Genomic DNA, 27,115 nt, shown 5'->3' with positions numbered 1-27,115 from the left:
GTTCCGTATTTTACAACGATTACAATGAAAGAATGGTTATAAGAACACAAGATTTCCAAAGTTAGAATTTCACGTAAGGTTTCTAAATGTAGGAAGTTTGAAAACGCAGGGCGTTACACTCTCTCTCTCTTCTCTCTCTAATCTCTCTCTCTTAAATTCACCCTGATACATGTATTGTCACTATCACCCCCACCCCGCTCCTATTTCAAATCCCTATTCCCACCACATTCCATCTCCATCCCCAATCAATTCACCAACCCCAACACTCTCTCTCTCTCTCTCTCTCTCTCTCTCTCTCTCTCTCTCTCTCTCTCTCTCTCTATCTCTATACCTCCACCGGAGCTATGATTCTGAGATGAAGGAACGTCAACACTGGCAGCCTGAAGAAGACGGTCTCCTCCGCGACTACGTTAACCAGTACGGCCCTAGAGAATGGAACCTCATGTCTCAACACATGTCCAAAACCCTAGATCGCGATCCCAAATCCTGCCTTGAACGCTGGAAGAATTATCTTAAACTTGGAATTAAGAAAGGCTCTCTCACTCCACAAGAGCAAGCACTTGTGATTTCTCTTCAGGCTAAGTACAACAACATTTGGAAGAAAATCACAGCTGAAGTCCCCGGCCACACCGCCAAGCGTTTAGGAAAGTGGTGGGAGGTTTTCAAAGAGAAACAGATCAAGCAGCAGATTCAGAACAGTAAAAAAACGGGATCATCCACGTCCAATCCGTTACCACGGCCACCGTCCGTCGCCGTTGGGTGGTACAACTACCACCATGGATGAACCAGTTGGGTAATTTCCTGTGAGAAATCATCAAGATGTTTTTTCAGAAAAGATTGTTTTAATTCCGACAAACTTTTCAATCTCCGACGAGTTTATAGAGAAATTCTGATTTAAACAGAGTGAATTTGGGAGAGACTTTAGAGAGAGAGTGTTTAGAGAGAGTGTGTGTGACTGTGTGTACCTGTTTTTATTCTTTATACAATAGCCCCCTTCATATAACTTTTTTACACAATAGTCCCTAACATGTGAAATGACAAAGATACCCTCATGTGCAAGTCACATGACCATATTTAACAAAAAAGTCTGACTGAGTTAGGGCTAAAGGACATAACGTGCATGATTTTGAAACGTTAAGGACAAAACTCGTCAAATTTAAAGGTAAAGAAGACCGCCTGCAATTTGCTACAAACATAAAGGACAAAACTTGTAATTTACTCTTTTTTTTGGATATGGTGGGCTTTTAAGTTGGGCTATATAATGATTTGATTTGGGTTATATAATATACATTCTAGTATTCTACCAAATATAATTATTTGGGCTATAATATTTGGGCTAATTAAATATTTTATTTGGGCTATATAAATAAAAAGAAATTAAAACCGGGGGGTCGAAAACGTATATACCTATTTTTTTATAAAACCGGGGGGTCGAAAACGTATATACCTAAATTTTTTTATAAAACCGGGGGGTCGAAAACGTATATACCTACAAAATCCTATACGAAACGTACATATATAACACTACTGAACGAAAAGTTCGGGGGGTCGGGCGCCCCTCCCCGCCCCTTAAATCCTACGCCCTGCCTAAGGGTGTGGTCATTACCCAAACCACTATCCTCTTATTTATTTTAATTTATCTTTATCTAATGGAAAAGGAAAGGATTTCTTGAAAAATGGAAAGGAGGACGATGGTTGCTATGGTTTAATCCACGCAGACCATGGTGGATCAAGCAAGGGAATGGTGTAGCCTTTCATTCATGTTCCTATATGGCAAATCATGTCCCAACCATGATCCTAACACCCTTTAGCCAACAAACATACAAAACCAAACACAAATGATTATTCAGTAACCCTATATAAATAACATAAACTAATCTAAGCCCTACTCAAACTCTATTTGTATAATTTAATAAACTAACTAGATAAACATATCTAATAAACAGATAATTCAAACCAACCAAATAAATAAACCAAATTATTTTTATCACCAGCTAACTTGAATTATCTTTAACATATATTAACTAACTGTATAATCCTTCAAATCAGAATTATCTCTTCAGGGTTTTGGTGGAATTGCATAAGTCGCTCAAATTGTGTGGTAAGTACAAGGTGGTAATGTAGCGTGTTGGTAGGGCTGCAAAAGAACCAAACACATGAATAAGACCGTATTCGTATTTGTTTGTTAAATAATACATGTGTTTACAAACTGTTCATGAACACTTACCGAACGAGATTTTATGTTCGTGTTCGTTTGTTAAAGAAATATACTTGTTTGTGTTCGTTTGTTAATTTTAAGCAAAGAATGAAAACGAACTTTGATGAACACAAATAAGCACAACTAACACAAACAAGCATTTATGAACAAAATGTATAATAAACGACTCTTATATTTATTGTCAGAATTTTGAAGTATTTAAATCAAATATAAAACAAAAACACTAATGAACTATCAAAGACAATCGAACACAAACGAACACGTTACCGAACATTCACGAACATAAATGAACGAATGTGGTCTCTGTTCATATTCGTTCATTTAACATTTAACTAAACGAACAAATTTCTTGTTTAATAAACAAACGAATAGAAACGAACTTCCCACCGAACGGTTCACAAACTCTTCGCCGAACGTTTGATTCGTTTGCACTCCTACGTGTTGGTGCATTTGGAAATTGAGAAATGAGGGTGGTTTGCTAACAAAGATCTAAAATTGGAAAAGGTTGTCAAATACGTGTGAAGAAAGGGGTAACTTTATAGAAATGTAACCAAGTTTGTTAAATATTCCGATTAAGATTAAATCACTGAAACTTTTTTTGTCTCTCTAATGTCACTAAACTTTAATTTAATATTCTAATACTATGTAATTATCAGGTTTACAGGTAACAATGATGATGTTATCAGGTTTCATTATTATAATTAATTTTTTTAATTTGATTAGGAAAAAACCTATAAGACTCCATTCTCAAACACTAAAATAAATGACATGATTAACTGGACTGTTGTTTTTCTAATCATAAATTTATTTCGTCATCTTTTTAACAAGACTTTTTTCTGTTTATTATGCTTCTTCTTTATCCTTTTATTATGCTTCTTCTTCATCCTACGTACACAGTGGAGAACGTCATGGCTATACTATAAATTCTCCCTCTTTTTATTTTATATTTTTGACATCAATTTCCACCTTATTCATCATTTATTAGTCCCCTATGTTACATTTTACAAAATTGAAAGAACTAGTTGTGGGCAAGCCGGTGCCACCATCACCCACCGTATTCCACCGCCACCAGTGAGGGTTCTTCCACCACAAAGTTTAAAAAAATTATTTCTCTCCTTGACTGGACTTCCACCGATCACGCCTGATTCCGGCAAGGACCAGTTTTAAAGCCGACGATGGCGGGCGGCGGTAGCGGAGGAGATGGAATTTTCTGCCCCTACGGTTCAGAACTGGATTCTGATAATTCTGGTGGCGGGGGATCTTTTGAGAGGCGTCGAGTGGCGGGCGAAAGGCGTCGAATTGCCGACGGTGTAGTGATCTTTAAGATCAAAGAACAAGTCTCGTTTGTTTGAAAAGAAACCTACGGCACACATACAGATTTACATTATTTTATAATATTAGTATTATATTCATCCCTAATTTCTAGGTGGTTAAAAAAGAGGCAAAAAAATTAAAAATAAATAGTAACCTGATGACTTAGTAATTACGCATCATTAGAACATTAAATTAAAGTTTAGTTAGTTTAGAGACACAAGAAAAGTTTGAATGACTTAATTGAAACACTTGACAAACTTAGTTACATTTATGTGACATTTTCCCATAAATATATATTGTATGGACTTTAATATAACTGGAATATATATATATATACACACCCTATATAGGATTAGGTTCAAGAGTGAACACTAGTGTAGCTTGCGAACTGAGTGAACTAATCTTGGCCATACACGTGTGTAGATCATAGGCCAGGATTTGTTGTTGAAATACACTAGTGTATTTTACGATTTGATGGTGAGATCCTGGCCATACACGTGTGTAGATCAATGGCCAGGATTTGTTCACTCAGTTCGCAAATACACTAGTATTCACTCTAGAACCCCACCCCTATATATATATTGTATGGATTTTAATATAACAAAATTAGTTTACATTTTGTGTTTTTTTACATATTCAGGAACTTTAATATACTAAAACTATTTAAAAGAATTTTCCGTGGAAGTTGAGGAATTATGTTGATTTTTATGATGTTAACATTATGTTTCTTGTATTTGGTATAGTCACATAATTGTTGGTAATCATAAAAACCAACGGGTCCGGTAAGGCCGTGATTACCTAACAAGCATGAGACACAATTTTACAATCGATATGAGATTGAGATTATCAACACCCATCCCATTGTCATTCGCCCATTCATAAGCGAAGGTGCCTGAGGACACAACAAAAGGAGTCGGGTGCATTTACTCAGAAGATGGAGAAAGTGGCTGAGCTTGTTAGAGAGCATGTGTTCCCGAGTGTTAAAAGGACGAGCTTCAAAATATATGTGTTGCGCTCATGTCGCTACCCCTATCCAAAGGTGGAAGACTAGACAACGATCGTTTTCAAATCGGTGCATTAACGATAGGGCCACATGTTTGAAGTGATGTGTGAAAGCGTTGTTTGCCAGGTGTATACTCGGATATTAGCCGAGGCTGGCTCGACTCAACTCGTTGAACAGCTCAACTTGAGCCATTCCTCATACATGAAAATATAAATAAATGTAAGATCATTTCAGTTCAATTCAAAAGCAAATAATTTTTTGCAAACCGGGTTCGTTTCCAGAAAACAGGCTTTTTAAAAAATTTTGAACTAAGAATCAAACTGACTTTCAGATCAGTAAAAAGGGGAAACAGAATTTTCAGTAGCATGATCCAAACATAAGTTAACACCTGAAATCCCGACACAAGGACACCAACTTTAAACACAATGCATAACTCGCCATGCTAAAACCGTAAGCACCAACATATCCAAAGAAAAAAAAACCCAAAATTCGGAGCTCGACGGGCATGATCACATCCAGAAACAAGCTGTACATAGATACGAAAACCGACTCTACACATTTCACTGCTTACTTTACATCTAATAAACACCTTACCAACTTAACTTAATCTCGTTTTTCAAAAGGCAGGCGCGACATCTGCTTATATTTACTCTCTTTTTTTTTCCGGACTCATCAACTCTCGCAAGAAACAATTTTCCTCCGGTGGTAGCATTTCAGATGGCCGTTTTCATCTTCCTTCGGTTTTGATGCTTCCATAGTACACTCCACGCTTATTTCACTTTGATATTCAACTTGCGATTGTTGGTTCACCTACAATCAAGTATTAATATATTTATATTTATATTTGTCGGTTTATGGTAATAAAAGGGTTATTGGAAGCACGTGTGGATCGTGGAAGTTACCAAAACTTCTAGAGGCGATGAGCTGCTGTCATTGTTGGTCTGGTTACCTTGATCGATGCTAGCAAATCACAGTTGTTAGCAAAATCAGATATAGCGACTTTCTTTTTAATAATAAATGACCCCAATGAGTAATTCTCAATCTATGTAACAGTAGGCAGGGCTGCAAACGAACCGAACGTTCAACGAACTGTTCGTGAACCGTTAAGCACCGTTGGGCGGGAAGTTTGTTTGTGTTCGTTCATTTATTAGACAAACAAACATGAACAGAGGCCTCATTCGTTCATTTATGTTCGTGAACGTTGGTAACGTGTTCGATAGTTCATTAGTGTTTTTAGTATTTATATTTGTTATTTAAATACTTCAGAATTCCGACAAATAAAATATATAGCAAGTGTTAGTGTATTATATATTCTGCTCATGACCTTCTTTGTGTTCGTTTGTTTCCATTTGTGTTCATGAACATTCGTTTCGTTCGTTGCCTAAAATAAACGAACACAAACAAACATGAACATAGAATCTCATTCGGTTAAGTGTTCATGAATAGTTTGTGATCACATATATTTCTTAACAAACAAACAGACACGAACAAGGTCTTGTTCATGATCGTTCGGTTCGTTGGCAGCCCTAACAGTAGGAATGGCGATCCGGTTGGTGGGTTGAATCGATGAACACGAACATGAACAAGACCCATATATTTATCCGTGTCAAGGACTGAAAGACATCAACCATAACCCGAACACACTTGAAATCATGTAACCTGAACACGACCCATTTAACCCATGTATTTAAATGGGTTGTCAACTTGTTAAATGGGTTAAACGGGTCGTAAACAGGTTGTCGGATTGATCTTATCAAGCATATTTTATTATTATTTATTAAATTGTAAACGGGTTGGCGGGTCTACCAGTTTAATTAAACGGGTTAAACAAGCCCTAACTTTAATAAATAATTTGGGGACATACTTTAACGAATGTTGATCAACCATCATGCTCTCCTCTACTCTTTCCGCTTGAGACACTTCAGAAACGGCACTAACACCATCTAAATCCATAGCATTGCTTCCATTAACAGTCTCATAAACATTCCCTGCATAAACGTATACGTGTTATTCGTTCGAAAATCCCGGAATCAACTAGAATGAAAAGACCACGTCACAAAAAGTCCCACCTCTCGATATACTTGATTCCGCAGACGATTGAGCGTTAACCAAGAGTTTTTGACACATGTGTGTGCCTTGGAAGTCAAGAAACGTGTAGCCAAGAAAGTCCAGTTTTTGTGCTTCGGTCATCACAGAGAAACCGAACGATGAAGTCCATGTCTGTAGCACACTCGGGACAGCTGGCAGAACTAGTCTCTCCACTCCTAATTCCACAAGTTTCTAAAAAACCGAAGATAAAAGAATAAAAAAAATAAAAAAGATCAAATAACTTCCGCATTAATGATACAACATACAAGGAAAGTGGAAATACGAAAACAAGATTTTACCTTTTCAAGCACATTCATAAGAGCGTGACACATGCCACGTCTACGGTATCGAAATCTTGTACCGACGAGCGGGAGTTCCGCTACTTTTTCTCCATATATCCTTAACACGGTAACAACAAAATACAACAGAAGTGTTAAATAATTAAGATAATAAAACGGAACAAATAATCTAAGCCTGTAATTATATTATTACCTTATTGTAGCTGCAGAAACTAGTTCATCATCTTTCTCAAGAAGAACTGTGTAGAATCCCTTAAAGTTCAAACGGTTCAGCTCCGACCTGCGGTTAATTTTACACGATTACCATTTACCATCCATTTAAAAAAATACAAAATCAAAAACTTATTCTTACCATCTACAGAAAATAACATCTTCGACTATATCTCTTTGGGTCCGAGGCTCCTTAACGGGTTCAAAACACTCATGCATCACACTAATAGCAATATTCAGCTTGCTATAACTTTCGGTTATTTCATCCATATGTGCGGTGTCGTTGTTCGAGCCATCGGGTCTTTTGTGTTTCAATATTGTCCATGTCAAATCATCCACACCCACCGGAATTGGCTTTCCCAAAAGCTTGTTAATGCCCAAATATATCTGTAAAAGTGCCGTAAGTATGTTCATTAAAGGTTGAAACCATCAAAAAATATCCTAAAAATAAAAAAGGAGTCAAATGCCATTTCGTCCCTGAGGTTTGGCCAATTTTGCGACTTTCGTCCAAAGGTTTGTTTTTTCCGCATATGGATCCAAAAGGTTTGAAATCTTGCCATTTTCATCTGGTTCGTTAACTCCATCCATTTTTCTCCGTTAAGTCAGGGGTATTTTTGTACATAAAGTGAAAAAGACCAAATTGCCCTTTAATTGAATACTTGTACATTATGCTATATGCTTGTACGTAAAGTGAAAAAGACCGAATTGCCCTTTAAGTTAACAAAACAAGACGATGATACCCCTGAATTAACGGAGAAAATTGGATAGAGTTAACGAGCTGGATGAAAATGGCAAGAGTTCGAACCTTTTGGATCCAGATGCGGAAAAACAAACCTTTGGATGAAAGTCGCAAAACTGGCCAAACCTCGGGGACGAAAATGGCATTTTACTCAATAAAAAAATTGCAAAACTTTTATGACAGGTGTAGCATATTATTGCCAAAACCGAAACTTTAACTATATATATATATATACCTCTTCACATCTCAGACTACAGAACCAGTTAACTTGGGGATAACTCTCCAGCTTCGAAAACCCTTCTTTTTGTTTTAAACAACCGACATGATCTGCAGATAAAACGTTCACAAACTAGCATAAATACAAGTCATCGCGCTAAATATAACAAACCATGAAGAAATTTGAATCTACGTACATTTTCTTTCACACTGTTCACAATTTAGAATGTTACTATCCGTATCTTGCTCACAATCGCTGAACTTGTTTTGGTTACAAATCCGACAACAACACGATGGGCAGAACCAATCACCATCCGGGACCTCCTAAAAAAGTCAAAAACAACAATATGGTAAATATAGACTCAAATTATGTATTGATGATCTTTAAAGACTGATAGTTAAAGAAAACGGAATGTTTACCGTTAATCCCAAGCAACGTGTGTGAAACGAAGACGGACATTGGTCGCATAAAACTAGTTCACCGCCGTAATGACAAACAGAACATATATAATCGTTGTCCTTTATTAACTTATGTCGATTACCCTTCAATCTGTGAGATTCAGCTTTGCGTAATTTTGCATTTCGATCGCTTTTAAGCTGCAACTGACAGTCGAGTAAAGACCTACCGTCTTCGAGAAATATGTTAGCCGAAGGTCGTTTGTAAGTGCTTCCAGCGTGAGATTCGAACTTTGAGACGCTAAAAACCGTTTGACAACAACTACATTTTATCCCATCACGAGTTACACGACCTTCCTTCATTGCATCACCAGTTTTCCGACAACGGTATTGCACTTTCGATCTTGGTATAATAACGGAGTTATCTATCAGCCAAGATAAAACGGTTCGTGGGGTTTGGTGCATTGGAGATATATCTTCACGGGCCCGTTTGCTTGACCGTAAAACACGTGGTTTTCTAGAAGAATTTTCGGTTTCGGTTTCGGTTTCGTTGTATATGGAGTTCAAGAAAGCTTCTTTTCTCTTCGCCACTACTTCAATGCTCAAAACACCGTCTTTTTTCTTGATTACGAGTCTCCCGACACCTTTCTCTTTACTCTTTTTTTCACCGTCTCCTACTTCACTCGTCTCGATATTTACCTCAGAACAAGTACCGGATGGTCCGGACCCCTGAGAACAATTTTCCAATATATAAAAGTTGCACGCGGTCCGAATAGAATTAAACCTTTTCCCATTTGGTGACTGGTACACAGGGCGTTTACGTTTTCCATCAACGTGAAACATCGACCATCCTGCAGCGAAAAGATGTTTCTTTGCCCGTCTCTGAAGCTCCCGAAGATCAACGTCTTTTTTTGTCCAATCACCGTCTTCTTCTGACGTCATAGAATAATAGTCAACCACAGCTTGTGGACAGTAATCCGGGTCACCATCCATTTTTTCTCGTTTTCGTGGTGGTCGTGGTGGAGATTGAGGTTTGTACGGCTCCAAAGCGGTATATTCGGATGAACGGTTACATAAATCAGAACAGACGACTCTAAGTGAATAGTATTGTTTTCCGGTGGGGTCGGTGTAACGGTATCTAATACTTACCTTCTTCTTTTTACCAAAACTATCTCGTTTGAGCTCGACTTGCCAACCAAGATACAATAAATGTTGTCGAACCTTCAACATCAGCTGATGTGGCGGCTTCATATTATCACTACTTAGTTGGTAGAACTGTAAGACTGATTCGGGACAACACTCAGCCTCAACCACTAAATCCGGTTCAAACCAGTGACGTAACTGAGTCCATTCATAACCTCCTTTCGCAAAGCGGTCGCTAACAACAACTACTTCATTTTTTTCAAATCCAGGAGGACCCATGTCATCATCGTCGTCGTTTTCATTATCGTTGTCGGCGTCATCAAGCTTACCTTTAATGGGCGAATGATTTGAATCAAGGGGTAGCTCCCCAATAGAGGTAAAGAAAGACGGTTTGATTTTTAGAACTGAATCGACAAACTTTTTGTTAATATCGAATATTTGATGGCCTTCGTGTTGCAATCTAGCAAAAAACTCAACCATCATCAACTTCAAATTATCGAAAACGACTTCCTTAACAGATTCTTTCCATGCCTCCTTAATCTCACATGTCCACTCCTTAATTTCTTTCCAGAAATGTTTCTTCATCCGCAACTCATACCAAATTTGCTTAACCGATACAGGAATCGGCCATTCGACCTCTAACTCCTCGAGAACTTCAAGAAAAACCCAGTCTCCGCGAAACTTCCAAACATCCGTATCCGCGTTCCAGTCGTAAGTAAGCCGTATGTTCTCAACTCGGGCCCTAAGTTCGTCCCCAATATCAGGAAAAAAAACCGATCTTTCATCAGAGATATCATCATGGTCAAAAACAACACCTTCCCACCACGCATCCTCGTGAAACACATCCACACATTGACCATAATGAAGACAATTCAAATTATGGTCAAACCGAGGGGGCACCAGCCTTATCCTACCACGAAGACCACGAGATGAAAGTAGCAAAGAGTCAACAAGGTTATCCGACCCATCATCACCGAAAATGTGGTCGTATTTGACCACCCGAATTTGGTTCTTACTATCTATCACCGTTGCTGAATGCCATGAGCCTTCAAACCCCTCTTCAATACTCCTCACCTGAAACAATTTCAATAATCACACATTTACACAGACAAAAAAAACCAACCAAAACCAGTAATCAACAAAAACAGAAATAAATTCAAGAAGCCCCAAATTTCTTACCATTCTAAAATCAAACATACCCCCCCCCCCACACACACACACACACACCAAACCCCTAAACTGATCATCCCAACAACCACCGATCAGAAACATCTAGCAACCAAACAACACAATGTACCCACAATCAACACATGCAATCAGTCAAACAAGTGATAAACAAGAAAACAACACAACCCCACCTCAAAACCCCTAAAAAATCAAGATTTAAACAAAACCCAGAAAGAAAAAGCGACATAATCTGACAAATCAATGATGAAGAACCCTAAAATCGAAAAAAGATGAATAAAAAAGGAAACTTGATGAGAAAATTGAAATGGGTATAAGATTACTTCAACTTTTTGGCCTGTTAGAAGCATCGGTGTGAGCCTCTTTCTTTTCTTTGATCGGTTTGAAGAAATCGGAGCGGCAGGTTCTTCAATGTCGACGTCCGCCATTGATGAGTCAAAGTGAGAATCTTGATCCCCAGTTTGGATATGTGTTTGGTGAAGAAGGGTTTTAGTGGATTCTTTAAAACCCAAAAATAACTTTTATTAATTGAGAGAGAAATTAGGAATTAGCGAAACGTTGTGGCCAAGTAAGAATTGGTATTTGTGAAAAAGAAAAAAAATAGTAAAAAAAAAAATGGATTATTGATCCCACAATAAACAGGGCATGTATTATTTATGTCTTCTTGTTGGCTGTTGCAGAGTCCTTAATTGTTACTTTTTATTTGTCTGTTTATGTTAAATACAATCATGTTTTTTTTATATATGTTCTTTTTTTTTTACTGAAGTTTAAAATCATTGGTTATTAGATTTTTTTAACGACAAGAAGAAAGTGTTGTCAAACAATTACACCAAATAAGTCATCTAATAGCTTGATCAACCATCTCACGATTATTTAAAGGAAGCGGAACACCTGAGGGCTAAGACTTAAAAGCTTTGATACATCGTTAACATTTGCTACATGTAATGAATGGCGCAAACAAAGTTAGATAGGTTAAGTTTTTTCAGTTTCATGATAACGATTGTTTGTGACTAGGTTTAAAAGGATTAATTATTTAAATATAAGTTGTGATTTTTTTTAGTTTTAATATCGTTGACGGGTCAAAGCTTAAGAATCAGCATGGTGAAAGTTTTGGCCAAAAACCGATAATCTCATTAACTTATACGTGTTGGACTCTCTCCTTACAAAATGCATTTTTTTGTGTGTTGATCTGTCGTAAAGGATTTCACTCTCTTTTTCACATCTGCTACGTCTTTCCTCTATGCTGGTATTTTCGGTGTTTTCAGAGGTTAACGAATCATGGAATGTTACTATATAAATGTGAAATTGATTTTTTTGTACTATTTATTTTTATTTTTGGAATGGCTAATTGTGAGTGCTCTTTTTTATTTTATTTTTAGAATGGATAATTGTGAGTGCTCTTTGTGATGTAATTGCGCTTTGAATTAATTGTTTGATGTTAATGCTCTTTAAATGAGAGATAATTTGGGTATCACAAAACTCATGTATATATTAAAATATTATAAATATAAATATAAATTATAAAATTATAAAATTGTAAATATACATATGCCTATGTTATCACGTGTGATAATAAAGTTGATTTTATTATGTGCGAATCTTTTCTCTAGTATATTAATCGCCTGCCTTTTTAAATTAGGTGTGTCGAGTTTTAGTATTCCACATACCTATGTCTTCATTAATTTCATAGTATCATACTTAACCGACGGGATTTTGTAATTTCATATATATTATTTCTAAAAAAGATAATAATTATCAGCCAATCCACTTTATTTTTGTTCATTAATCGCAAGAAAAATCTCATATGTACTCTTTTTATTTTAAACTTGAAATCGTTAAATTTAGAATTGTACTTCAATATTTTATATTTCAAGTTGAATTTTGGAATGAGTTTGGGATCTGATTTTGTATGAAGAGAATCTCAAGATATGATTTCTAACCAACAAGATCATAAATGAAGGCCCCCGTGTTCATAAGGAAACCTATATGTCTGACAAGTAATGAGTAACTGTGTACCTTAGTTATAACAAGTCAAGGTAAAGGTGTTCGTCAAGGTGACCCTCTTTCGCCATTTTTGTTTCTTATTGTTATGGAGGGTTTATCTTGTTTGATCAGGAAAGCATGTGACCATGGTATGTTTGATGGCGTGTTTGATGGCGTGACTTTTCCGAATGGCGGCCCAAATATTTCTCATCTCCTTTACGCCGATGACGCGATGGTTATGGGAGAATGGTCGGAGTTTAACTTTCGAGCTTTGAAAAGGATCCTTCGTATCTTTCACTTATGTTCTAGCCTTCGTATCAACTTGAATAAATCGTGTTTATTTGGTATTGGCAAGAGTATGGAGGAGGTAACTTTGTATGCTAGCGGTTTGGGTTGTAAACCGGGAACGACTCCGTTTAAATATTTGGGTATTCTTGTGGGGGCCAATATGAACCGAATCTCTAATTGGGACCCGGTAGTCGAAGTTTTCGGCAAAAGGTTATCGAGATGGAAAGCTAGTGTTCTATCCATGGTCGGTAGGGTTATTCTTATAAAGTCGGTACTTGAAAGTCTCCCTACGTACTAATTTTCTTTATATAAAGCTCCGATCGCAGTGATTAATAAGCTTGAGTCTATTGTTAAGCGATTTCTTTTGGGAGGTGGTGACGGAAAGAATAAAATTCATTGGGTCACTTGGAGCAAGGTTACGAAAGATAAACAAGAGGGTGGATTGGGTCTTTCTAAGTTGGAGGAGTGTAACAATGCTTTCGTTTTGAAATGGTTGTGGATATATCGAATAGAGCACAAGGCGTTATGGAGGAAGGTTATTGACGCGGTTCATGGTTCAACACGAAGATGGGAGATGTTCCATTGTAGTAGCCGGTTCCCGGGTACATGGTCAAGATTAGTGAAGAATGGTTATCAATAGCTTTTTTGGTACGATTCGTGGAGTTGTGGGTAATGGCGAAAATGTAAAGTTTTGGGTTGATCCTTGGTTAACAAATGAACCACTGAAGAACTTGTTTCCCACGTTGTTTCGTTTAGAGTCAAATAAATGGTGTACGGTAGCGGATAGATTTCTTATGGATAATCAAAATTGTGTTGTTCAATAGAGGTGGAATAAATATCCGGCCACTGTTGTTGAAGTCGAAGAATTAATAGAATGTCATCATATGGTTTCGAGTGTGCGACTAAATGGAAATGAAGACATGTGGGTTTGGAACCAACGGTCAGATGGTGAATACTCGGTTAAGGAAGCCAGAAAATGGTTGAAAGGTAATGAACCTAGAGAAGATAGTTATGTTTATAGTTGGTGTAAATGGATCCCAAATAAATGTAATATCTTTATGTGGAAGGCGAGTTTGGATAGGCTTCCTACCCAAAGCGCTCTTCGAAGACAGAATGTTCAAGTGGGGGACGGTTTATGCGTTTTTTGTGGGGAAACAGAGGAATCAGTAGATCACTTGTTCTCCGGTTGTCGGGTGGCTTGTGGGGTTTGGATTGCATTAGCAAAATGGTGCAAAATTCCTTAATTTTTTGTTTTTTTCGCTTTTGGATGTGATTAAGTTGGTCTTATATTTGGCCGAGTCGAATGCTAAGAAGGAGAGGATATATGGAGTAATTATTGTGGCGTGTTGGACTATGTGGAAGTCTAGGAATGATAAAGTCTTTAATGGGAAAGATACGAACGTGGCCCAAATTGTTGCGGACGTCAAATCCTTGGGATTTCTTTGGTATAGGAGTAGACATAAAGAGGGATTGGTCGATTGGCGAAATTGGTGTAATTTTAATTTTTCCATGATGTAATTTTTTCTGTTTTTTTTTTTTTGGGTGGTTCTTCTCTATCTTGGAGAAGTTCGCCTTGGTTGGTTTTTAATGAAGTTCACCTTTCAAAAAAAAAGTTATAACAAGTATGTTTTTATTTTATAATTTAATATGATCGAAATCGGTATTGGGAATGAGGAGTTCCCAAGATTTAAAAAGGTTGAAAGACCACAACACAAAGCAAATAAGTCGGCATCATCAACAGCAACCGGGACCCAAGAGCTTACGCAAATGGTGTCAACATTAAATAGTTATATTGAACAAGATTGTTGGCTCATGTACTTCCTTGAAGAACAGATGATACAAAGCCAAAACTGGTTCTCAACAGATGATCACCAATAACAGTGTTTGAATATTAATTCCCTCTAATGGCAGTGGCACTCAACAATTGATGATCTCTAGACTGTTGTTTTGAAAAGACTGTTGAAGCAAAGCTCTGTTGGTTGCAAATACTATTGAAGACCAATCAACTCTGGTGTCAACGTACTACTGAAGTCAAGGCCTGATCAACCTTAATGGAAAGCACTGCTCAGCCTCATCAGTGTTTGAGCATCATCAGCGGATAGCATCATCAGAGTTTAGCTAATCAGTGTATTAATGTAACAGTGTCTGTACTGCATCAGTGTTTAAAGTTTGTTAAGATTGTTAGATGTCACTATCTAGGTGACGTCAGCAAAGATGTCACTGTTTAGGATTGTACTATAAATAGACAGTGCATGTACTGTTCTATTAGCTCTTTGCACACACTCATCTTGTACGAACAAACATTGTGAGCTCAGGCTAAGGGGGAGTTAGTGTTCATGCATGCATAAGTCTAAACATTGTATATTCAATCTTTTGACTAATGAAAGCTTGTATGATGAAAACTAATCTTTCCTTGATTGTGTTATAAAGTTTTACTTCATTCCGCTGCATATTATATCTCTGTTTTATCTTCTTCCATTTCCATCTTATTAAAACAACACAATCAAGCAAACTCAGATCCTAACAATTGGTATCAAAGCATAGGTCAGTCAAATTCGATTTAACCATCAATTTGACATAAAAGATCAACTTAATTTCATTTATACTATGTTGTTCGTATTTGTTGAAAACAGAGTACAAGTGTAATCACGTTCGAAGTTGATTATTCAAAAACTTCTGTAAAACAACCAAGATGTCATCACAATCACAGGACCCTCACAACACTGACACACTCTACAAGCCACCTATCCTTGTCAGATTTGAATACAATATATGGCAACGTAGGATGGGCCATGTGTTAGCACAACAAAACACCGGTTGGTGGAAGTCTGTCATCTTTGGACCTCATGTTCCAATGGTGCCAAGTGCAGAAGATCCCAAGGTCCAAGTACCTAAAAGTCTTGAAAATTACTCAGAGCAGGATTTTCAAAAGATTGAGCTAGATGCTAAGGCATTCAGTATAGTGGCCACAGCACTTCCCAATGACATATATGCTGGCCTGTTACACTGTAACAGTGCTAAAGAGATATGGGATGCAGTTAAAGAGCAATTTGGTGGGACAAAAGAGGTTATTGAAAACAACAGAGAGGTTTTAAACCAACAATATGAAACATTCTATCATGTTAAGGGAGAGTCATTGACCCAACAGTTTAAAAGGTTTAGCTGTCTCATTAGTGAACTAAAACTGGTTAATTTTGAATATGCCAAATCCACTTTAAATAGTAGGTTGCTTAGATCATTACCAGAAAAGTGGGACACTATAGCTTTTGTGACCAGAAATTCTTGGGTTTTAAAGAGTTAAGTCTGACCCAACTTCACGGTAGGCTTCTCACATATGAAAGAGAGCTGAACCAGAAAAAGAAGTTGCAGGAATCTGGAAAAGTGGCTGATGGTTACTCTTTTGGTAACATAACACTTATGGGTCAAGAAGAGTCATCTGGTGGTAGTAAGGATCAGAGTTATGATCAATATATTGACATAACTGCAGGTGGAGCCTTCAACTTTGAGCCTTACTCACCCAATTATGCTTTCACAACTAATGGGGAAAACCAGATCTCTGATAACTTATCCTTTGAACTCAATGACCTCCAACATTTTGATCCCACTGATCTGGAAGAGATGGACATTTTGCATCAGCTTACCTTTTTGAGTGTTAGAACAAGCAAGTTTTATAAAAGGACTAGTAGAAAGTTTCCAGGATTGCATGGGAATTTGAAGGTGGGGTTGGATAAGTCAAATATCAAGTGCTATAAGTGTGATAGGCTTGGTCATTTTTCTAGGGAATGTAGGAGTAAAAACAGTGGTCCAATCATCACTCACCCTAGTCCAAGACCTCAAAACACACAAAGCATTGTGCACTATTCCCAATATACCCTTGCTCTTCATATGCAAAACACTGCCCATTTTTCACATCCTGTAAACACTGTTCCAGTGTAATATGTTCAACCACTGTTCCACAGATTCAATATGTGCAAGCCCCTGTATCTCAAGTTCAAGTGCAACCTGCACCACAACAAACTGCACAAACATCTGCCTCAGCAGAGGCCAGTCAACAGAGTTTCTTTACACAGGGCTTTGTTGATTGGGGCAGTATGCCTAATGATTTAATTGATGAAAATTTTGCTCTAATTGCTAATCCTGGTGTTTCCCCTAATGAATTTTGTTTCATGGCATTAGAGTCAATAATACCAGAAGGGAAAGAATCTGAGGAAGTGGAGTCCAGATCTGAAGAAGTGGATGAAATTGCTGAAACAGTGGTTACTGCTGTTGTTGGTGAACAAATGTTAGAGAAGAAGGAAACTGAACCTCTGCTGGAACCTCTTGCTGATCCATGGGATGCTAGAGTGTGTAAGGATGAATGTGACTGTGCCATGATGGCTGCTGCTAAGGTATTACCTTAGATCTTGAAAAACTTATGTTCAGATAAATGAATTATTGCCTTTGCAAACATAAAAGAGGTGAATGAAAAACTTAGAAACAAGATTTTAAAATATGAAGTACAATTTAAGAAAACTTTTAAAGAGGTGAAAAAGAAAATGAAATCAGCAGTCTGAAACATGAACACAACATAACCAAAGACCAACTCCAAACTATGGTAGAAAAATACCAAGTTTGCAAAAAGGAGCTTGAATCCACCCAAATCACTTGTGAAAAATGGTGGAGTCTTGTAAAGGTTATGAACTGATGCTGGAAAAGCAGGTCAAGAGCAATGTAAAGTTTGGCATTGGCTTTAGAAAACATGACCAAACTGAAAACACTGCTGAAATTGATTCTAGCTTAGTTGAAGTAATTCCCACAAACATGGTTGGTCAAGAGATAAAAGTCACTGGTAAAAATGGAAACAAAATCATTTTAGAAAAACCAGAAGGGTCATCAACTTTTGAAGAGACAGAAAAATATCAATTCAAACCCACCTGGTCTGATGAATGTGACATCCTTGAAAACTTTAAGCTAATGGATTTTTCCACAATTGAGGGTGTCAAAGCACCCAAGGCTAAGGTTGTTCCTCTAAAAGACATCCCAACAGAGGTTAAAAGCTCTGTTGCAAAGGAAGTTGAAAAGAGATAGAGAAGAGAAAAGATTAAAAACCTGTTTTGTGATTTTTGTGAGAAAAGAAACCATGCTACAAAAGACTGTTTTCTTTTAAAAGCATATGATATCAACAAAACAGGTGCCATTGAGTCTGCACCTAAGTGCATAATTTGTGGAAAAACCAACCATCTTACTCAAGAATGTGTGTACCTCAAAACTTTTGAGATTAAAAGAAAAGAGTACACTTCAAAAACACTGGAGAGTCCATAAAAACCTTCCACCAAAAACAAACAGACTTTTGTGCCTGCCCAAACAGCTGTTATAACAGTTGAACAAAACCTCTGCTCCCAGAGAGGTACAAGTGACAGATGTACTACCTTTAAACCAGTTCCCAATAGGACATGGTCAACCATTATACCAAAAGGTCACACATGCTTATGAAGCCTATAAAAGGCCCTCTAAGCCCAAAGTGAATAGGCATCCTTTTGGTTTTCAACATCTGACAGGAGATGGTCCACAACAGTGGTTAAAGAAAAACGCTCAAAAATCTGTTCAAAACCCTGACCTAACCACTGTCCATGCTCCTAGACTTGAGGCTGACCTATCTGTGACCCCATCCAAAGCCTTATTGGCTTTGGAGACCCACCTGAACTAATTGTTTACTTTATGTGTAGGGAGCTTCTGCATGCTTAGGTAGCTTATGGTATGTAGATAATGGAGGCTCCAGGCACATGACAGGATGTAGAGCCCTACTCAAAGATTTCAAAAAACATGGAGGGGGTGATATATCCTTTGGTAACAATTCAAAAGGAAAGGTGTTGGGATCAGGGATAGTTCAGGCTGGGAAGCTCAAGTTTGAGAATGTCAATCTGAAGTTTAACCTCCTTAGAGCACCAGGGGTGGAAGCGTGATGAACCATTTCCACGCGTGGAACAAATGCAAACACCGTCGCTGCCCTCAACTTTAACGCGTTAATGTTTAAACGCGTTGAGAATTTGACGCGTTGGAGAAATCAAAAAGTCACCGTTTTTATGACTGTTTGGCATGAACTTTGACTGGGTTTTTTATATAAATTCACAAACCAATCTTCCAACTCATTCCACAAAATCAAAAAAACTCCACAGGTGAATTCAAAAAAATTATGTATCTCAATCCAAAAATTTTTACAACAAACATGGAAGGTTCAAGCAAGAGATGTGCGGGTTCGAAAAAAAGAGGTTCGGGTACGAAGAGAAATCCCGCAAAACCCAAGGTTCGAGCGAATCTTGGCGAGCCGGCGCGCTTTAGGCTGCAAGACGAACCCGACCAAAACTCACAATTTCAAACCCAACAATATCCAATCTTTCAAACCCAACAATTTCCTCACTTTCAATCTCCACCGTATCAAAACCCACTGTTCGTTCCACCGTATCAACCTCAACAATTTCTTTCCCAACCGTTTCAACAATTTCAACCGCAATCGCACCAAGTCGATCCGCTAGAAGATGAGACGCTCATTCATCGTTTTTCTAGTCAGTACCGCGAACCACAACCAAGTTTCGATGATGATGAAGATGAGGATGACATTCAAGAAGAAGAAGAAGATGAGGAAGAAGAAGAAGACGACGTTCAAGAAGTTGTGCCGCCAGCCGGTCGGAGATCATGGACTAGCGAGGAGGAGGTCGCATTGGTCAAGGCTTACTTGCACATCTCCGAAAACAAGAGAATTTCCAACGACAAAAAAAAGACATGTTTTGGAGACGGGTCATCGCTCATTTTAACAAACTCCCCGGTTCAACCGAACGAAACATGGATAAAATGACGTCGAAATGGGGGGATTTGAACCGGAAAATTAGCAAATTCAACGGTTGTTTCATTCAAGTGGTATGGTTTTTTTATTTAAAACTGTTTTTTTATTTTTTATAAAAACTCTTTACATTTTATGTAAAAAACTGTTTACATTTTATATAAAAAAACAGTTTACATAAAAAAAAACAGTTTAATAAAATAGTTTTTAAAAAAACAGAATTTTAAAAAACAGTTTTCAGTTAAAAAAAAAACAGAATTTTATAAAAAACAGAATTTTATAAAAACAGTTTTCAGTTTTTTAAAAAACAGTTTACAGTTTTTTTTTTAAAAAACGGATTTCATTTTTTGTAGACTCGAATACAACAGAGTGGATCAAGTGAAAATACTATCATGCAAGCCGCCATTGCCGAGTATTGCACAACATACAAAAAGAGGACTTTTCCACACATTGCGGCATGGGAGGTTGCGAGAAATCACCCGAAGTGGGTACCGGTTGATTTGGTCGACTTGGCTGGGCCAACGGCTCCAAAAAAAAGAGGTCCGAAAAGATCAAAGAACTCCGACTCGGGGAACTACACGACTTCCGCGTCGGATAACTTCCCCAAAATGAATCTGAACATCAACCCCATTGAGGAACCCAATCAACCGGATGACGAACCCGCTCAAGAAGATACACCTACAAGGCCGCGCCGAAGGAAAAGTGGTGAATCGTCAGGTAAAGGAAAGGAAGCGGTGGCGGAATCGATCTCCAATATCGAAGCGGCGAAATTGGAGGAAATAGCAAGAAGAGAAAAACTTATGTCCGCAAAACTTGAACGCGAGCATGTGTATATAGGACACTTGAAAGCAGTAGAAATACAAAATGATTTAAAAATCTTGTGTGAGCCGCACACCCATCTCGACGAACCGTTTAAGTCGATCGTCATTCAACAAAAACGCGAGATTTGTGAAAGGTGGGGGTGGGACATGCCATCCGTTTAAGTCGGTCTTTTTTCCAACGTTTATTTTTTTAGTTTGTAATTTACATTTTATTTAAATGAAATTCATAATTTATAATTTTAGTGTTTTATTGTTAATTTATAATTTAAAAAAATAAAAAATAAAAAAACTTGTGAGTGATGGAATTTGTACAAGTGATGACCATTTCTAGCAAAAAGGGGTGTGAGTGATGGAAATAATGGTTGATGACATGGCAGAACCTGATTGGATGTTGTGAGTGATGGAATTAGGTGTGAGTTATCCCACCCCTACCCCCCTTAGTGTTTCATAAATGAGTGACAAAGGCTATGGGTCATTCTTCACTAAGGATAGCTGTAAGATTGTTGGGTCAGAAATGGTAAAAAAGATAGAAGAAATCATAGCGGGGGTAAAACACAGCTTGTTGCTCAAAGGAGTGGTAATGTGTATGTATTTGATATGTCAAAAGATAATCCAGTGGCTGATGCTTGTCTGTTCTCAGCTGCCTCTAACAAAGAGATAGAATTATGGCACAGGCGACTTGGGCACACAAATCTTAAGACTATCACTACACTCTCAAAATAAGGCCTTGTAAGAGGTCTTCCACAGTAACTTTTTACTTGTTCAGAGCATTGTGTTTCCTGTCTAAAAGGTAAACAACATAAAAGCTCATACAAGTCCATTGAAGAGTCCAAAACAACCAAGTGTTTGCAAATGTTGCACATGGATTTGTTTGGCTCAGTAAAAATCATGAGTTTGAAAAAGAAAAGATGATGTTTGGTCATTGTAGATGATTTTTCTAGCTTTACATGGACTTACTTTTTACACTCTAAGGATGAGACTGCAGGTATCTTGCAAGACTTTGTTAAACAGGTTGAAAAGCAATTTGACTTGCCAGTAAAAATCTTTATAAGTGATAATGGAACATAGTTTAGAAACAAGGAGTTGGATGAGTTCTGTGTGAAGAGTTCAGACAACTCATGACATCAGAGTTTGAAATAAGTGCAATGGGTGAACTCCAATGCTTTCTTGGTCTCCAAGTTAAGCAATTGCAAAATGGTACCTTCATTCATCAAAGCAAATATGTAAAAGATCTTTTAAACAAATTTGACATGAATGATTGTAAACCATGTAGTACACCCATGGCAACCACAAAGCTTGTCATGTCTAATGAAAAAGATGACTTGGTAGATCAGACCTTATATAGAAGCATGATTGGGTCTTTATTGTACCTAACTGCATCAAGGCCAGACATCATGTTTGCAACATGTGTTTGTGCCAGATCCCAGTCAGCACCTAGGAAGTCTAATCTCATTGTTGTAAAAAGAATATTCAGATACATAAAAGGTGCTCCCACACTTGGTATCTGGTATCCTGCTAATGGGAATGTCAAGCTTTCAGGTTTCTCAGACAGTGATTTTGCTGGATGCAACTCCACCAGGAAGTCTACATCAGGAGGGTGTCAATTTCTAAGCAATTGCTTAGTGTCTTGGCAAAGCAAAAAGCAAGCAGTTGTTTCCACATTCACTGCTGAAGCAGAATACATTGCTGCTGCAAGCTGTACAGCCCAACTGTTGTGGCTTCAAAACCAGTTACTGCTCTAAAGACTCCTCTCTTGTTGGACAGTCAAGCAGCTAAAAATATCATCAAAAATCCAGTATCCCATTCAACCACCAAACACATTGACATCAGACATCACTTTGTGAGGGATTGCTGTGAAAAAGGTTTAATTTCTCTGCATCATGTTCCAACAAAAGATCAACTGGCAGATGTACTAACAAAAGCATTAGACACATCTACCTTTGAAAGTTTGGTCTCAAGAATTGGCATGCTTTACTTGGACTAGAAGGCAAAAACGTTCTTTTCCTTGAATAAAAAGCATTAAAATGTTTTCAGAAAATTAAAAATCCACCCTTAAAAATAGCTAAAATGAAATCTTTTCATAAATCCTTAAAAGTCTGTTCATATCCACTGCTTGTTTTAAACCTCTGATGGTTGAAAATTCACCCAGTGTTGAAAGACAACCTCTATTTCTCCATTCCTTTGTTGACCACTGTTGACTACACATCAGTTGCTTCAACCACTGATGTTTATCTACTGATAGACAAAAATCAGCCACTGACACTTCATACACTGTTCCCAACCACTGGTGTTGCCCAACAGTGGTTTCCAAACAACTGTCATCCACCTTTTCATCAGAGGTTGCCACGTGGGCAAATGTTAACCGTCTGCTTTGAAATCGCTGCCACGTCAGCATTCACCTTTTCCCTTTTATAAAACCCTGATTAACTCCCAAACAGAGCTTTCACTGTTGTATCGAATTCAAAAATTCTATAAAGCGGTTACCATCTTCTTCTTCATTCTTCTTCAACCATACGCAATTTTCTACTTCCGATCATGGCTCTAATCATCAAACACCCCCACAACCACCTCTGTACGTTTGAGAAAACAGACAAGAATACAGAGTTCCACTAAATAATCGACAATCTGTCATCTTTAAAATACAAAACTTTACTCACATGTGATGCACCCATTTATCAAGACACACTGCGTGATTTATGGTCAAATGCCGAAGTACAAGAACAAGACAAAAAGCCACAGGGAATCACCTCAAAAGTAGGAGGTGTCTTGGTAGCAATAACCCCCATTACCATTTCAGAAGTATTTCAGATGAATGATCTTGCAGGTAAAACTTCTTTTCCAAAAGGTGAGTATCAATTAGATTTGATTGAAAGAGGGTATAATGGACAATTAACAAACGCAACAATGTTTAAAGGAAATTTTCCACCACCCATGAATTTTTGTTCCATACCCTGCTCACTTGTCTTTCAAACGAAACAACTGCTTTCAATGAAATACCATTAAAAATTCAATACTTAGGGTATGCCATTATGTCAAAAACAGATTTTAACTACAACCAAGCATTGTTTACTGATTTTGTTCCCAAGGTTCTTGAGCTATTAGTTGCAAAAGAAAGTTCCTCAAAAAGCTTTTGAACAAAGAACACCTTTTAAATAAACATTCTTTCTTCTGAAACCTTTACTCGCCTAATAGCAAAATAGTCAAAAGTTTCCAAAACACAAGCAAAGGGGTCTGAGCAAAATTTAGATGAGTCCAGATCTGCTCCTCAAACCTCTGTTGCTAAGCCCATTGCTCATGTTGATCACAGCACCACAACCACTGCTGTGAAACCCCCACCATCCAAACCCAAAAAGACCAAAACAAAAACCAAAAACCCCACCAAACCCACAAATAAGGGTTCTCTGGAAGATGAGATCCCAGATGTTAACCCTGTGACAACACAAATGTCACTAGAAGCCACTGTTGCTACTTCCTCACAACATATGGAAAGATCTCAACCTGAAACCTCAACTCCTCATGATTCCTCACAAAAGGAACATGTTGTAAGCATAGGGACACCACAATATGAAACATTACCCTCACTTGAGAGTATGTTTAAAAGCCCTTCTCCTGGGGCAATGTCTCTTTCAACACCACTCCCTTCATCTCCTATTCCACCTACCATTATACCACTGTTTAAGGCCTTTGAAATTCAGACATAAAAAGCCCCTCTCACCAACACATTACTGAGAGTACAACTTCAACATTGGCTGTGTCTGAACCTATTCAATTGGCTAACCCACAAACAGCCGAGGAGGATACACCACTTGAATTTCCTGAAATTCTTGTTAGTAGTTCAAGTGGAGTAGCTACTACAGATGTTGGATCCACTGATCTACATTTGGACAGTAGTTTCATCAGTCAGACTCCCTTGAAGGCAACCACTACTGTGTCTACCAAGGTAACCACTGGTGTGTTCAAGTTAACCACTGGTGTGCTTTCTAAGGTAACCACTGATGCAGAGGGAAGTCCTCGAAACCAAGAACAAGGTGCATCTGCAAATGAAAACTTGGAGACTCCTCCTGTTTCAAAAGCAAATATAACCACCTCTGGTGGGAATTTAGATGATCCTATTAACTTAGGTGCTGAATTAAAATACAAGGATTTGACGGAGAGGATGTCCAACATTTAAACAACTGTTGGAGAAATGAAAGATCTAATGAAGCAGTTGGTGGATGCTTCCAAAAGTCAACCTTCTCCTCAGCAGTTATCCCAAGAGCTTTGGAACTTAGTATAACCCATTCTTGCAGCTCAAAGGGAACTGGATGAAATCAACCACAACTCACACATGGAGTTGATCAGATTTATGGTTGATGCAAGATACAAAGACAAACAGGCTGATATCAAGGGCATCAAAGAATCGCTTGCAAAGATAACTGGCACTACCCCTGCACCAATCTTTGAAAAAGATGATGAAGATGATGCCTTAAAGGGGGAGAATGATTCTATGAAAAACTTTGGCAAACCTATACCAAGGAATCAGCCAAAACAAAAGCCAGAGCCTGCCAAGAAGACCTCTGCAAAATCTTCTGGAAAATCTGACAGTGGTAAGAAAAAAGGAGTTGATGAAACCATTAACAAACAGGCAGATAAGGAGATTGAAGCAAAGCAGAAGAGAAGGGATACAAAAGAAAGTAGACAACATGTTCTAAGGCAGGAATTGGAGAAAAGGGTGAAGAAAGAAAACAAAGTGCTAAACATTGGAACCTTAAACAGAAGAAAATCATTCAGAAGCAACAACCCTCCCATTGCCACATTCCCTAAACCTAAATCACAACCACAAAAGCCAACCACTGCTGGTTCCAAAAAGCCAAACACTGATACATCCAAACCTAAACCTTCACCACAAAAACCACCTCATAAAAAGCAGAAAACAAATCCCTCGTCACCACCACCATCTTCCATAGCAACAGATGTTGATGCACCAAAAGCATCATCAGATGTTAAGACAACAGCTGTTGAGACACCGGTGGTTTCAACAGTTGTTAGTCAAACCACTGATTCTACCCATTTTGTTTCTCCACCATCAACAAAACCACCAACACCTCAAAGATTCCCATCACAAACAACCCTTACACCCATAGCATATTCTCCATCAAAAACTCCTCCTCCTCCAAAGTATGTCTATACAAGAAAAAGAAAGTTCATGGTGCATGAAGAAGAAAAGGAAATACCAGCACCAATCCCTATATCATCTACTCCTTTCATTCCACCTTCATCACCTCCACAAACCAACCCAATCAACCAACTACCCATTGCTTACACCTCACAAAACATTCCATTGGCAGTTAAATATCCTCTGGAACTGCTTGCAGTTTAGAATGAAATGATTTAATTTTACAAAGAGGATGATCCATCCAAAAGAATTTTCCTATCACTACAAGGCTTCAGCAAACCTCATAATACTGATGAATATTTAAAGATGAAAGCTAAACAAGCTGAGCTGATTGCTAAGTATGTGAGTAAAGGGAAAGATGACAGGAATTACCAGGGCACTTATCAACATGAGCTTAGTAAGGTCAGAAAATTGGAAGACTTTGCTAGAGACCTGAGTAAGTCTATGTCAGAACTGCCACTCAATGCTGGTCTTCAAAAGGAACTGAGGATTGATTATCTGGATATCATCATGAGAGACAAGCCCTATAAAGCCTTCAAGTATCAATTCAAAGACTGGCCTCTTGAAGATCTCAAAGAAGAAGTAAATAGAATTGAGATGATGAACAAGGATCCTCAAATGAAGAAATCTGCACCCAACTAGAACAAACATAAGAAGGTTGATATGGATGAAGCTTTGAGGTATAAAAGGAAGAGAGCAGAACTTGTAGCAGCTGGTTATGGGACTGCTAGATCCATTGCAAGATGGACTAAGCAAGATGTTGATCTAACTTACAAAAAGTTAGAAGAGCTTAGAAAGACTGATCCAACCCTTCCTAAGAAGCCAATGTATGACGATGAAACCACTGCTGATAGGCCTCAGCAGACTCATTCTTCTAAAAAGTTGTTCTCATCATCAGATGTATCCATCAGTGTCTTGAACCAAAGAAAAAGACAACAACTGATTGATGAGGAAGATGAAAAGAGGGATGCCAAATTCAGAAAAGAGGATATCAGAAATCAGTTACAATTTGGATTGGATGATGCTTCTATACAACTTCAAGCTCAAGTGTCAGAAACACTCAAAAAGTTGGCAAGCAGACCATAATCCCCAAACTCATCACAAATAAAACTTCTCCCAAGAAACCCATCAGACCCAAAAATACTAAGTTCTCAACAGATGATCACCAATAACAGTGTTTGAATATTAATTCCCTCCAATGGCAGTGGCACTCAACAACTGATGATCTCTAAAGACTGTT

At 37.9% G+C, this 27,115-nt stretch overlaps 4 protein-coding genes across 4 annotated transcripts; 3 read left to right on the top strand and 1 right to left on the bottom strand.

Annotated features, from left to right (window-relative positions):
* The first annotated feature begins 355 nt into the window (after positions 1 to 355).
* On the top strand, positions 356 to 784 carry LOC110876466 (protein rough sheath 2). Its single transcript, XM_022124637.1, has one exon. It carries the CDS (start codon positions 356 to 358, stop codon positions 782 to 784), a length of 429 nt encoding a protein of 142 aa, XP_021980329.1.
* Positions 785 to 4,850: 4,066 nt separating this feature from the next.
* On the bottom strand, positions 4,851 to 11,391 carry LOC110878911. The gene is made up of 11 exons (XM_022127302.2): positions 11,135 to 11,391; positions 8,508 to 10,700; positions 8,285 to 8,411; positions 8,107 to 8,198; positions 7,275 to 7,519; positions 7,116 to 7,202; positions 6,923 to 7,022; positions 6,605 to 6,815; positions 6,400 to 6,523; positions 5,438 to 5,495; positions 4,851 to 5,345 (listed from the first exon to the last, which is right to left on the bottom strand). Exons 1-11 carry the CDS (start codon positions 11,237 to 11,239, stop codon positions 5,208 to 5,210), a joined length of 3,480 nt encoding a protein of 1,159 aa, XP_021982994.1. The 5' UTR covers positions 11,240 to 11,391; the 3' UTR covers positions 4,851 to 5,207.
* Positions 11,392 to 12,900: 1,509 nt separating this feature from the next.
* Positions 12,901 to 14,326, top strand: LOC110876465. The gene is made up of 2 exons (XM_022124636.1): positions 12,901 to 13,353; positions 13,907 to 14,326. Exons 1-2 carry the CDS (start codon positions 12,901 to 12,903, stop codon positions 14,324 to 14,326), a joined length of 873 nt encoding a protein of 290 aa, XP_021980328.1.
* Positions 14,327 to 25,047: 10,721 nt separating this feature from the next.
* Positions 25,048 to 26,079, top strand: LOC110876462 (extensin-like). The gene has a single exon (XM_022124635.1). It carries the CDS (start codon positions 25,048 to 25,050, stop codon positions 26,077 to 26,079), a length of 1,032 nt encoding a protein of 343 aa, XP_021980327.1.
* The last annotated feature ends 1,036 nt before the right edge of the window (positions 26,080 to 27,115 follow it).

The sequence above is a fragment of the Helianthus annuus genome, chromosome 6 (genome assembly GCF_002127325.2).
Source record: "Helianthus annuus cultivar XRQ/B chromosome 6, HanXRQr2.0-SUNRISE, whole genome shotgun sequence".
NCBI lineage: Eukaryota > Viridiplantae > Streptophyta > Magnoliopsida > Asterales > Asteraceae > Helianthus > Helianthus annuus.
The sequence above is the reverse complement of the archived record's forward strand: the minus strand, read 5'-3'. Positions and strand labels throughout refer to the sequence as shown.

Excerpts from the sequence above, each read along its gene's own strand:
- LOC110876466 (XM_022124637.1), top strand. The coding sequence starts at position 356 with ATGAAGGAACGTCAACACTGGCAGCCTGAAGAAGACGGTCTCCTCCGC.
- LOC110876465 (XM_022124636.1), top strand. The coding sequence starts at position 12,901 with ATGGAGGGTTTATCTTGTTTGATCAGGAAAGCATGTGACCATGGTATG. Across the intron at positions 13,354-13,906 it reads GGGTTATTCTTATAAAGTCG|AGGTGGAATAAATATCCGGC; the intron begins GTACTTGAAAGT and ends GTTGTTCAATAG.
- LOC110876462 (XM_022124635.1), top strand. The coding sequence starts at position 25,048 with ATGGAGTTGATCAGATTTATGGTTGATGCAAGATACAAAGACAAACAG.
- LOC110878911 (XM_022127302.2), bottom strand. The coding sequence starts at position 11,239 with ATGGCGGACGTCGACATTGAAGAACCTGCCGCTCCGATTTCTTCAAAC. Across the intron at positions 8,412-8,507 it reads CACGTTGCTTGGGATTAACG|GAGGTCCCGGATGGTGATTG; the intron begins GTAAACATTCCG and ends TGACTTTTTTAG. Across the intron at positions 7,203-7,274 it reads GATGTTATTTTCTGTAGATG|GTCGGAGCTGAACCGTTTGA; the intron begins GTAAGAATAAGT and ends AATTAACCGCAG.